General features: G+C 39.4%; 1 protein-coding gene across 1 annotated transcript in view; it reads right to left on the bottom strand.

The window, feature by feature from the left end:
• Positions 1–13,123, bottom strand: part of LOC131428337 (PDZ domain-containing protein 8) — a 70,285-nt gene extending 57,162 nt beyond the window's left edge. The window contains exon 1 of the mRNA XM_058592233.1: positions 12,081–13,123. Coding sequence (XP_058448216.1) covers positions 12,081–12,254 — 174 coding nt within the window. The 5' untranslated portion in view covers positions 12,255–13,123. The remainder of the gene's footprint in view (positions 1–12,080) is intronic.
• Positions 13,124–14,303: the final 1,180 nt, after the last annotated feature.

Below are 14,303 nucleotides of genomic sequence, written 5' to 3'. Positions count from 1 at the left end.
TCACGACTCACGTTCATCCCCCTGAACCAAGGTTTCGTCGATACCCTAGGGATAATGGAATGCAGCCATCGTCCCAGTTCGCCATTGCTCCATGAAGTTTGCCAACTTTCGAGAGTTTTCTGACGAGAGATACTGAAAAATGCGCCCACCTTAGCCAATGAGTCTGCCTTTTCATTGCCCGGAATGGAACAATGCGAAGGGACCCAGACTAACGATATTAAATAAGACCGTTCAGATAAAGTTCTCAAATGTTCCCGTATTTTCCCCAGGAAATATGGGGGATACTTTCCTGACTTCATTGCCCGGAGAGCTTCTATTGAGCTTAGACTGTCCGTGACAATGAAGTAATGGTCTTTGGGCAAGGTTTCAATGATCTCGAGGGTGTACTGAATAGCAGCTAATTCTGCGACGTAGACTGAAGCCGGATCACTGAGTTTGTACGAAGCGGTGATGTTCTGATTGAAGATTCCGAAGCCTGTGGACCTGTTGATGTTTGATCCGTCAGTGTAAAACATCTTTTCACAGTTGACTGTTCTAAATTTATTATAAAAAATATTTGGGGCCACTTGAGGGCGCACGTGGTCCGGAATTCCACGAATTTCTTCTCTCATGGATGTATCGAAAAACACAGTAGAATTAGTAGTATCCAAGAAATGAGCACGGTTGGAAACAAACGAAGAAGGATTAATATTCTGAGCCATGTAATCAAAATACAAGGACATAAAACGGGTCTGAGAATTGAGCTCGACAAGCCTTTCGAAGTTTTCAATCACCATCGGATTTAAGATATCGCATCGGATTAGCAATCGATATGAGAGATCCCAGAATCGGTTTTTCAACGGTAAGACGCCCGCGAGCACTTCGAGACTCATCGTATGAGTCGACTGCATGCAACCTAAGGCAATACGCAAACAACGATACTGAATTCTTTCCAGTTTAATGAAATGGGTGTTCGCGGCAGATCGGAAGCAGAAGCATCCATATTCCATTACGGACAATATCGTTGTTTGGTACAGCCTGATCAGGTCTCCTGGGTTTGCACCCCACCAAGTTCCGGTTATTGTGCGAAGAAAATTGATTCTCTGCTGGCATTTTTGTTTCAGATATCTAATGTGACATCCCCAGGTGCCTTTGGAGTCGAACCAGACCCCGAGATATTTAAATGTGAAGACCTGAGCTATGGTTCCACCCCCTAGTTGAAGCTGTAGTTGTGCTGGTTCTCGCTTTCTTGAAAATACGACCAGCTCAGTTTTCTCCGTAGAGAACTCGATACCCATTTGAAGAGCCCATGTCGACAAGTTGTCGAGGGTATCTTGTAATGGTCCTTGGAGATCGGCAGCTTTGGGTCCTATAATGGACACAACGCTGTCGTCGGCAAGTTGTCTTAGCGTGCAAGATGTGTTGATACATTCATCAATGTTGTTTACGTAAAAGTTATATAAAAGGGGGCTTAAGCATGAGCCCTGAGGAAGACCCATGTAACTGAATCGTATTGTCGACAAATCACCATGTGCAAAATACATGTGTTTCTCGGACAATAGATTATGTAAAAAGGTATTCAAAACCGGCGAAAGACCATGCTGGTGCAGCTTCTTAGATAGGATATTTATAGAAACTGAATCAAAAGCCCCCTTGATATCTAGAAATACTGATGCCATTTGTTCTTTACGAGCAAATGCCATTTGAATTTCGGTTGAGAGCAACGCAAGACAATCGTTCGTTCCTTTACCCCTGCGGAAGCCGAATTGTGTATCTGAAAGTAAACCATTAGTCTCGACCCAATTGTCTAGACGGAAGAGAATCATTTTTTCGAACAACTTCCGGATACAGGAAAGCATAGCAATCGGCCGATACGAATTGTGATCGGAGGCTGGTTTCCCAGGTTTTTGAATGGCGATAACTCTCACTTGTCTCCAGTCGTGTGGAACAATATTACCCTCGAGGAACTTGTTAAACAAATTCAGCAAGCGCCTTTTGGCAGAGTCAGGAAGCTTTTTCAACAAGTTGAATTTAATTCTGTCTAACCCCGGGGCCTTATTGTTACACGACAAGAGCGCAAGTGAGAACTCTACCATCGAAAACGGTGTTTCGTTTGTATTCGAAGTCGCGGCGCGGGATATCTTCTGTTCCGGAACAGAATCAGGACATACTTTTTTAGCGAAATCGAATATCCAGCGGTTAGAATATTCCTCGCTTTCGTTCGTTGTGTTTTGGTTGCGCATTCGTCGGGCTGTGTTCCAAAGAGTGCTCATCGATGTTTCTTTTGTTAATCCGTCAACAAACCGTCGCCAGTAACCTAGTTTCTTTGCTTTAACTAAGTTCTTCATTTGCTTATCTAGCGCTGCGTAATTTCTATAATTATCAGGTGTTCCATATTTTCTGAACTTTTTGAATGCTAAAGATCTTTCCGCGTTCAGTGATGAGCACTCTTTGTACCACCACGGGTTGGGAGGACGAATGTTAGTATTCGCGCCGGGTATACGTTTCGTCTGAGCTTGAATCGCAGTGTCGAGAATCAAGCCAGCCATAAACGTATACTCTTCCTCCGGAGGAAGTTCTTGTGTTGTTTCTAGTTTCTCAGATATCGATATTGCGTAGCATTTCCAATCAATATTTCGTGTGAGGTCATACAAAACATTGATTGTTTCCGATGGTCTTAATCCGCTGGCGATTGAAATTACGATAGGCAGATGATCGCTACCGTGGGGATCAGGGATTACCTTCCACGTGCAATCCAACCGTAGCGATGTCGAGCAGAGGGATAAGTCCAGCGCACTTGGTCTTGCTGGTGGTGCGGGAATTCGTGTCATTTCTCCCGTATTCAAGATTGTCATATTGAAGTTGTCGCAAATATCATGGATCATAGCTGATCTGTTATCATCATGAAGACAACCCCATCCCGTACCGTGAGAGTTAAAGTCTCCTAAAACTAACGTCGGTGCGGGAAGAAGTTGCATGATACTGCTGAGCCAGTGGTACCCAACTGAGGCTCTAGGGGGAATATAGATGGAAGCAATACAAAGGTCCTTGCCTTTAATTGTGACATGACATGCGGCAACTTCAATACCTGATATCGAGGGGAGGTTAATTCGAAAGAAGGAATAGCACTTTTTGATCCCCAAAAGTACTCCTCCGTAGGGATTATCTCGATCCAGGCGAATAATATTAAAATCGTGGAAGTTTAGTGATACATCAGAAGTTAACCAAGTTTCGCACAATGCAAATGCGTCACATTTCAGATTATTTACTAAGTATTTAAAAGGATCTATTTTCGGGATGATACTTCTACAGTTCCACTGTAAAACAGTGATCGAATCCTTGACCTCGTTCGAAAAATTAGCCATCGAAGGAAACGATTGCTGAGAGGAGGGGCCATTTTGCAGTCAGCTGCATCAAAAACATTTTAACTTTTGGCAGGAAAGTCATCAAAATACCTTTTAGGGGGTCAGAAATGTTGAAGACGGAAAATATAAAGTCCACAATGTCACTGAATTTTACAAGTCCAGCACTTGATGTGTTTTCTGGTTCCTTGGGGACTTTCGGGGTTTTGGGTGTCCCCGGAAGTGTTGGATATTCTTTCTCCGATTTCAAGTCTCCGGAACTAGGAGCTTTTGGCTTCTTCTTTTCGTTTTTTTTACCAACACTTCCTTCTGCTGTTACTTTTGGAGGGCCTTCAAGAGATATCTTCGAACCCTTTCTAGGGAGTTTAGGAGATGATATATTTTTCCTCTTCCTAAAACTACGAGGGACAGTTGAAGATGTACCTTCTTGAGGATCGTCAGAGTCGCAATCGTCCGCAGACAAACAGGTGTAGGGGTTCTGTTCAGGTGGTGTGGCGATTTTCAGCATTTCTGCGAACGAGCGGTTTGATCGTTGCTTGAGAGATCGTTTCAAATGATCTCCACGCAATTTATACGCAGAACATGCTGTGAGGTCATGCGGGGCCGCCCCACAGTAAAGACACTTTTCAATGTCTCTGTCGCAAACGCCATCCGCATGACTCTCTCCACACTTCGAGCAGCGGGGCCGATTTCCACAATGGGAAGCTGTGTGTCCTAGTTGTTGACAACTAGTGCAATTCATTACCCGTGGTACGAAAAGTCGTACAGGTAGACGAACCCTGGCCAGGAGAACGAATTTCGGCAAAGCCGAGCCGGAGAAGGTCACCCGATACGAGTCCGAGTGGGGATAAGACTTTGTCCCATCCGCGGCGATCGATACTGAATGCAAACGTTTGCAGTCCAGTATCTTGACATTCTTAAGCAAGGGATCTTTAAAACATCCGACCCCATGTTTGAGAATGTCCTCGCATGTCAGACTTGGATCCGTGATCACTCCGTCTATCTCGACTTCGCGAGCTGGTATATAAACGCGGTAGTCCCGCGTAAAGTGATCGTTTCGAGCGATCTCATTAGCATGTTTCAGACTGGTCAACGAGACCCTGAGCTTATCGGGACGAATTTTTGAAATAAATTTCAATGTTGTATATTTCGACTCCAAGTCTTTAGATATTTTCAAAATATTAAGCGGTTTATTCTTCTCTTTGGTCCGAAAATAAACCACATAAAGGCCGGCCGAGGGTGAAGGCTCTTCGGGATACTGTTTAACCCGGTGAGTCTTACTATTTGGGGCAGATTTAAAATCTGTTTCCATTTTATCTTCGGGGGGCAGGGGAGAATTTAATGGACTTGCCATAGCGCGGTTGAGGTTCCGCGCAAATTATAGGGGGAGTCAAAATATAAGACGATAAAGGGACACGAAGGGAAAAAATATTATACTTAGCTAATGATCCGTAGCAACTCGGCCGCTGAGGCCAAGCGTTAGTTACAACGACCTCCGAGAATAAATATGCACACAGCACCGGTTCACGGCACCACACTAAACGTCGGTTCACTGTTCTTATTGTTTTAACACAATAGCACCCGGCACTGTCTAACGGTATTTATTGTTTATACTGTATTGATCTACTGCACAAGCTCACGAACAAAAGATCTGATATTAAATGACCTTGAAACGGATTAGAATGGATTAACGCACAGCTGCTCTAATGCAAACTACCATCCGATCGATACGACGGTCACGAAAGGAATGAACTGTTTAAATTATGTCGCTTGCAAGCACATCTGTTCAATGAACGATACCCTCAGATGAATTTTCATGTAATAGAATTGAATATAAAATCATCAGATGTATGTATATCTAAGATTTCGCAAAACCGTTGACTTGCTCTTTTAAAACACAATTTTTTTCTAATATATCTGTTAGTTAATAAACAATGTTTACGATTTCAATGCGTTGATGGATAAATGAATCAAATGATAACAGTTAAAATGCACAATATATCGATCTAATCCTAATAGGATTCTAAACGCTCGTAGAGTAATCAGTAAGTACGAGTTCTTCATGATTAACTCTCCGCAGATTTTAAAACAGTTTTATTTCCAATAGCCTAACTAATTTATCTTCTATGAGAAATCTTCCTACAATTGATCCGATTCTAGCAGATCAATCAATAACATTTAGGGTTTCAAATTAAGCAATGATTAGAGCAATTAGTTATATATTCTACCAGTTTAGAACTAATCGACTAGAATACTATCGAATGTAAACCCTGAAATTATTTTGGGAAATATAGATATAGCCGTGAATAATTTAAATCATTACTTTATTGAAGTTCCAAAAGCTCAAACTGAATTCAATTCACCTTCATCTACATCCATATCAACGTTCTTGTGATCCTACTATGGAATGGTTGAGGACCTTTAAAAAAAATTAAACATAGATTCAATGAACAAATCAATTATTTTCTAAATCTTTCTAAGATTCTATACTGGTTCTTAGAAACCAGTTTCAACTCTTCAAATTTAGCGAGTCCTTTTGATATCTCACAGAAATATAAGCATAACAATACAAGTATTGTCTCAAGATAACCTTACTGAGACAAATTATAATGAAACAAGGGCAATTATTAGCAAACTTAAAAACTTACATATTTTCCCTATGTTACCTTGAGATTTTGCATAAATTTTGCAGGTGTTTTGAATACTTATTAAAAAATTCAATAAAAATCCAACAGAAGCATCCAAATTATCCTTATTTTTCAAAATGAGCTTTCATTGTGCTGTTATTGATAACAACTTAAAAAACTCTGATGATTCCTGTTTGATTTAAAACTACCTGCAAGCCTCTAAAAATCGTTGGACGAGACATGGGGTGTTGGCCCAATTTCCAATAAGTTATTTCAACACTTGTACTGAACATTTCGCTAAAACACAAAATTGGGTATTGTCTCTTACTCTTCGATTGTTGAAAAAAAAATCATTATGCTAACAACTGTTACTCATAGGTGAGCTAGTAATATTTTCCCCGGTTTTTCACTAAAATTCCCGACTTTTTCCCGGTGAAATCAAATTCCCGACTTTTTCCCGGTTTTCCCGATTTTCCCGATCACTTGCCACCCTGGAATTAAGCTCGGAAATTCAGTACTAGAGTTCAGACCCGGAATTAGGTTTAAAAATCTTGAATTCAGTTACACTTCTAGAAATGTGGAACTGAATTTTAGAACCGAATTCTAGACCTGCATTACGATCTAGAATTCAGAACCTGGACTCTAGAACTGAATTCAGGAAATACAACTTAATCTTGGATCTGAGTTCTGTTCCTGCCTTTGGATTTGAAGTTCCAGAGTTTCAGTTTCAGAATTTTGAACCTGAATTCTAAATTAGAATTTTGAAGGGGAATTTCGGAACTGGTCTGAACCAGTTCATTACCAAAATTTAGTTCCAAAGTTCAGGCCTAGAATCAAGTTCTGAAAATTTGGATTATGGAAATGAACCCTCAACCACATCTATTATTGATTGGTTTCCTTCTGAACAAGTCAACCTATTATTATTTATTTAAAACAATTGTTCGGTTCAGTTATCTATATATATATAAAAATGCAGAGATCATTCTTTGTAATCGCATCACGTAAGAACGGATGGACGGATTGAGATGATTTTTTTTTATCAGTTTTTACCCCCACCGGGTTCGTACATCAAAAAAATTAGGAAAACTTACCGGAAAAGTGGGAAAACGCAATAAAGTTATTTTGTATGGACAATGGAATTTTCCACTGAAAAAGTCGCCAATGATTGCTAGATCATCGATAGGTGTTTGGCGCATAACGAGTTGCATAAGTGTTTGGCCGTCGAAGAAAGGAATACTAGATAGTTGAAAGAATTATTTGGCGCGGAACAAGTTGATTTGTGTGAAGTGCATACTTGATTCATGTGGTTCGTCATTCCGAGCCACGTGCCTAATTGGGTATCAACATTGTCGCTTACTAATGGCGTTTTTCATTGAGAAACACTGGTGGCGTGGATTGCTCTGGTTTTGTGAGTCAGATGAATAATATTGGTCATTGTGAATTAACAAAAAGTTTGTGCTCTAGAAACGCTAAAGTCCAACTAAGAGATTTTCCTTGCATTTTGCTTTCGAATGATTATTGAATTTTAGATTACACGAAGCGCACATAATAAGTGGCAATTAGATAGTCAATATTCAAGATGGATTGATACTATTTCTCTGAATTGTATACAACATCGTCAATCTGGTAGGTGATGCTACAAGAACTTGATGCTTCTCAATGCATGAACCGTGAAAGATTTTTTCTACATTTTTTCGCTACATCTCATACTTTGAGTATTTCACGGCCCTTACCAAAATAGATGCAGTTTTGCAATAATCGGCGCTATGTGGAATTTGCAAGGGATAATCGCAATTTGACAATTATCCCAGAAAATCGAACCGATGAATTAACTTGATGATTCTCATACTAGGTTACAATATTTCAAAACCTTTATGTTGAACATTTACAGATATTTTCATAGATACAACTTATGCCGAAGTAATATAAGCGACGATAGTAACATTATTCTATCACAATTATCCACTGCCCGTATAGAATCGGATCGCAAAACGAGAATTGTTTCAGAGCGAATCCCTACCCCAACGTGTTAACCCGTGATGCTCAGACGGGTCGTCGAGAGAAAATCGTTTTCGCACCGGTGTCCATTCTGTGTTGATATTCGTCTCTCTTTGATGGCACTGATTGAATCGTGTGAAGAGTTGCTAGAGAGCGTTCTTTGATACGATAAAAGCCATTCTTGCTGAGAAGAATGTTCAAATTGGTGAGTTCAATATCAATTTAAATTGTAAGCGTCGTCTCTCCAAGGCACCAGAAGTTCATTCGTATCTAAAAATATCCACTTTATTAGAGCTCTAAAGTACGTGTGGTACTTTTTGGCAACTTGAACGTACAAAACAAGTTTTTAGAAAGCATTATCGATGCTCAAAAGTTCACATGTTCACATTACTTATGGGTGATGTTTCTTTGTTTTGGGCTAAAGCGAATGGCTGTTGAATTCCGTTGATTGTAGGTTAAGTTAACTACTTAGTCGTTTGACAATTCTGCTCTCAGAACATATAAATGGGAACAAATTATTTTTGGGCGAGACGAAGTTCGACGGATCAGCTTCTTAAGTCAAACATTTTTTTTGCGAAATTTTGGTTACTTGGGCTAAATACAAATTGTAAATATATTCTACTCTACCGAATAAACAACTCTAGAAAAGAAATTCTTCAACTTATTGTTAAATTTATCAATACAAATCTCTTTTAGAGAGGTATTTTATTGATTACCGGAAGCAAGAATCACACCTGGAAGAGAAAAAGTCTATTATGTCAAAGTCATTAGAGAGAGATCTCTGTTCACTGCTTAACAGAAGTATTTCACATCATCACAATAATTTGTGATGATATTTCTAATTGGACTACAACGAATGTGTGTCAAATTCCGTTAATTGTGGGTTAAGTAATCAGAAAAATAATGGAGAAAAATGTTAACCACTTAGTCGTTTGACAATAAACATAAATTCGAACAAATAATCTTTAATCGAGACGAAGTTCGACGGGTCAGCTAGTATGACAATAATTTGTAGTCCTGGCATTACATTCTTTTGATGGAATTTGGCCTGACTTTACAGCCAATGCATAGCGTACAGAATCATTGCATGGCTAGTACTACGACCGTACTGACACTAAGAATTCTTCCATATCGGGACTCGAAAATACGACAACTGACTTGTAAAACCATGCATTGATCCGTCTAGCGGGGGAGGTTAGATAGAACATGGTCTTATTACTTCATTGAAATAAAAATCTTTTGAAATCGGAGCGAAAAAAAAACAAAGAAACCGAGAACATTGAAACAACAAAGAAAATAGATTGAATATAAGAGAATTGAAACTTCTGACGGTATTCCTCATTGCTAAAGGTAATCGATTCCATCTACTAACCAATAAATACTCGCATATCGCATCTTTCAGCAACTGTATTACTAATCAGCCTTACTCCGTTGAAACAACAAAAATGCAATGCTATCTAAATCAACAACCAGTCGGATACTGGGGTGGAATCATGTAAGGTGATTATCACCAGGTGACTATCACTTTTTAAAATTTGGAATCATGTAAGGTGATAATCACCCACTTCTGTCAACACTGCGAGAGGGCTCACTTAGCGCTTATTTTTTGGAATCACGTAAGGTGATTGTCACCACTTAATCATCACCTTTATGTCAAAACACCGGTGATAGCTTTTTTGTTGTCACTTATCAGAATAATTCATTTTGTATTTTTGCGTTCTTACAGATATAGAAAATGAGTGCTGCTAAAAGGTGATATAAATTCGTTATTACTAAACATAGATAGGATGTTTATGTTTAATAACAGTGAGATTTGATATTTTGTGTTGCTAAAGGAAAACAGTCGGAATCTAACCGCTCCAGATGAAGTGCAGACATGTAAATTTGATTGCATTGTCGTGCATTGCATCCACATATTCTTTTAAAATTGTTCGATAAATGAAATTCCTGCGATGTATACGAAATTGTGATCAATAACAACTTTAATTGAATATCGTATAGCAAAGTGCAGCTCATATTATAATATTGATGTTTCGATGAATCCGTGAATGAAAAGCATTTCCCATAAATAAAAATTATCCTCAATGATTTCATTTATTTACTGTCGCACAAGGAAAATGAGTTCAAGCTACAACTATGGTTTAAAAAGGAAATTGCTTGTTTATTGTAATGTTACTTCGAACGATAACGAACTTCTTAGACCGTTCATTTTTAACGCTGCACTGGTGCAGTGTAGTACCGACTATACTCGTTACAACTCATTCTTTTTTGCCCTACACCGGTGTAGTGCCACTGTTGAATACGAAAACGATTTTAGTTTTTGCATTACACATAATTGTATTCGAAATTAATGTTGTATACCTTTCTTGAATGCATTGTGAGTGTATTTACTAATACACATTTTATGTTTTTTGTTATTTATTTGTACTTAATTAACAAAAAAACATTACATATGTATAATAAGATTTTTAATGTTTACCAAACAATGTTTACCAAACAAATTAATGAAAAGAATTGAAAATTAAACTTTCAGATTTTTGAATATTATGTGGGTATACGCCACTTTCATATATTACTCTTTCTAATATCAACGGTATACGCCATTTTCATATTTAACTCCTGAACGGTTGACGTTTCTTGACAGGTGATATATGGGTGAAGTTAGCTCAATCACCGGTGATGGTGATAGTAAAAGTGATCACCTTCGGTGATTCAAACATTCTGGTGATCACCTCTTTATCACCAGGAGGTGATAGTCACTTATCACCTTACATGATTCCACCCCTGGTTTCAGCGAGCAATAGGCGAACAATATCCAGCTAGCATTACACACAGCCACACGTTTCGTTGCTATAGCTATAGAGTGATGTCATTTCTCGTCTAATGGCTTTATTCCGTTTTTGCACGAATGGATGGCACAAGTTCGGACATTCCTTTGATTTAGAGCTCATGTTTAGTGCAAATCTTTTATACTTTGCAGGATGTTTTTCACTTTAATTGACCATAGCGGAAGGCTGTTATCAATTCCCGTTGTTCGGAGCTTTTGATGAATGGGTTATAAAATTTCACTTTTATAAATTACCTCATCGAGACGTTCACTTCAGACCGTTAACAAGGCAACACGTGTTTTGATTGATTAACAAGAAGGATAGCGGAATTTTAAATGGGCAACTTTGGATCTCAATTTCAATAGAATTCGTGGTGAGGATTCAGTAAGAGGTTCTACCTTCGATGCAGTGGCGTACCGAGGAAATTTGGCGCCCGGGGCAAAATAAAAGCCTGTTCGCACTATACCGGGACGACCGGGACGAGACCATCCGGGACTATCCGGGACGTTTTTTTTTCTTCATCGGCGATGATATGACACCGTCGGCGCTGAAAAAAACTCGGCGAGGAATATCGGTGGCAATCAAATGGATTTATCCCGGAACCGGGATTCCAATACATACACACGCCGTTAGCTCAGTCATCGCCGATGAGGAAAAAAACGTCCCTGATAGTCCCGGATGATCCCGTCCCGGTCGTCCCGGTATAGTGCGAACAGGCTATAGTTTTGCCGCCCCATCGTTGAATTACCAAAAAACAAAAATCTGAAAAACCGCAAAGATTCGGAGAGCAAAAAAAAGGTCCCAAAGATGACTTTGCCGCCCCCTTCAAATGTTGCGTCCGGGGCGAATACCCCTTGCTTAGATGTACAAAATTGTATAATTAGCAACGTAATGCCTAATATACTTACATACGTAAAACGACAAAAAATGGTATGCAATTTTTAGGATGTATTTAAAACTATGACAGATAAAATTTAGAGAAAAGGTTAAATCTAAAATTATACATTCCGTGCTATGTGTAGAATTAAATCTATCTCTTTTATAGATATATACCACCGTTCAACCCATTACTGTCCCATGTTCTATGGGCCTCCCTATATACAAAACACAATCTGGCTTGGAACGGAAATATAATCGTCAAAAGTGACTAGAACTTCCGTACAACATCAAAGAGGTGAACACCGTTGAAAAACAGGTTTCTAATCGTGAAGAGGCAGCTGAAAAACATGAACATTCGCCAGCTGAGCAGAAAACTAATCCTCCACCCGCACACAATCAACACTTACATCCGGCAGCACGTAGGGCTCGCTGAACGCCGACTTCCGGCACTGCTCCTGTTCCTCGTCCAACTCGGGTAGGCGAAAGTACCGCACGAAGGCATAGTACTGAATGAGCAACATCAGCACAGCGCCTATCACGCAGGACATCAGCCCGAACAGAAACAGACTTGCCAAATCCATTGCTGGGTGTACCTAACTTTGCGCTTGGCCTAGTTTCAAAATTATCTACCCGGTGCCAGTCGCTCGCTTGAAGTAACAAATTACAACACTTATCACATGCACGTTCTTTGTCAGGTTTCCCGTTGTTTGTGCCTTAAAATTTTGGTGGGGTCTCCACGACAAGCACAGACACAGCCTGGCGACGATGTCTTCACTCTTCGTTCACTGGCACCTATCAAAACCAAGTGCCGCACCAAGGTTGTGCAGAATGCCGTGGTACGGTTGGAATTTTCTTTTCTGCAGAAACAATATAAATTGCACCTTCAGGCCACTCTTATCAGACTAAAACAAAACACAAACACTTTTGCATTTCATTTTTTTTTTGACATATTCACAACGCTCACAACAATCTCACAGCGAGACCACCATAACTTCGACCAGCGAAGCCCTCCAAGACGGAGCATCACTGCTGCGGTAGCATTAGCATCGTTACAACATAAAATGATTCCCTTCTTTTGCCTATCCAACACTCAATTTAATCAATTTTTATGGGATTGCCAACAACAAATCCGTTTCAGCAGCACAGTGGATGACTTCTTCCCGTGTCACACCAACAGTTTCACCACGAAAACAAGCTTTCCGGAACGATGAAAATATAACAAATGCACAACAAACTACTACGGCACAAATTAAATCCCGTCGTGGTCAAAATTGAATGGTCTCACGACCTTTCGAACCGCAGGCCAAACGAAGAAAAAGTAAGAGCAAACTTCTGCTGTCAAAGAACACTTGGATCGGACTGATTGTTGAATGGGTGAGTCTGCACACGGAATGACACTTGTCATCAGGCAGTTTGTCGTCTACGGCTGGCTGTCACAATACAACTGAAATGGTGTTGCCTGCGTATCGTTCGTAGGAATCTGATGTGACATGTTTCGTAGCGTGTGTGTGCAGCATAAACTCTTCCGATCGGCTGCGCAGGCCTCTCGGATGGGTGGGTAGCATCAAATTCTATAGGTAGGCTGACATGTAGCAATACAGGCAAACGCTTGTCTGGCACATGTTGCGCGGTGTACTGGTGAGCGGTTGAAATGAGAATAAAAAAGGCAATGGAAAAAGAAGAGTGCAGGCTAAACTCAGCAGTAAAGGTGGAAGAGTCAGGTATAGTAATTTTCAATCGATGTCTGAATTACAGTTTGATGTTTGTAGTGTTTTTCGTCATATGTATTATATAATGCCAAAGACAGTGAACTTTTGTACAAAAGTAACTTCCAATCTTCTGTTGGTCATTTGAACTAATATTAAGAAAGGCTACACACCGAATTAATTTTAAGGGTGTAGGTAAAATAACATTCAAACAATTGAAGCTTCTGTAAAGTTGGATTAGCGGAATATTTGGTAGAGATGCACAGAACATCAATTTAGCATAATTATACATTTAGGGGTTAGCCAAATTTTGTGCTATGGCACCGTTTTTATTACTTTTACGTTTCGTCTTTGACTCATCAGACCCACTCCGTTGCAAAACAAAAAGTGTTCTGTAAATAGCAGAAACTTTACATTTGCTTAGCGGTTCAAATTGAACTGCCGAGTTTAGCACTAAGCAGTTCAATTTGAACTGCTCTGCAGTGATGAGTCAAAGACGAAACGTAAAAATAATAATTATACAATTTTGCAATGACTGATCTGAAAGGATTGGAAAAGATACGCTCATTTGCGGGGCTCGACACTGAGTTTACAATACTCACCACCTAAACGGATACATTTTAAAAGTTATTACATATATACAATAAATACATTTAATTATAAGTGCTGATAGCAGATTTGTTTGTCGTCGATTCAGACTTACTGTCTAGTGATGAATGCTACGTATCTAACATTTTTCCACTATCATCGTCAATGTAAATTTGCAATCATCTTCATGTGTTTTCTTATGCAGGGCAGTTTGATTGCACGGAACGACCGAAATTAGCTCTGCGCCTAATTCGTATTACTGTTTTTGAATTAGTTGATTTTAACAACAAATTTTCCAAAATAACTATGAAATTATTTAAAATTGAGAATTTACTT

This window comes from Malaya genurostris, chromosome 2, assembly GCF_030247185.1.
Source record: "Malaya genurostris strain Urasoe2022 chromosome 2, Malgen_1.1, whole genome shotgun sequence".
NCBI classification, from domain to species: Eukaryota; Metazoa; Arthropoda; class Insecta; order Diptera; family Culicidae; genus Malaya; species Malaya genurostris.
Note: the sequence above shows the minus strand (reverse complement) of the source record. Positions and strands in the feature narration are given on the sequence as shown.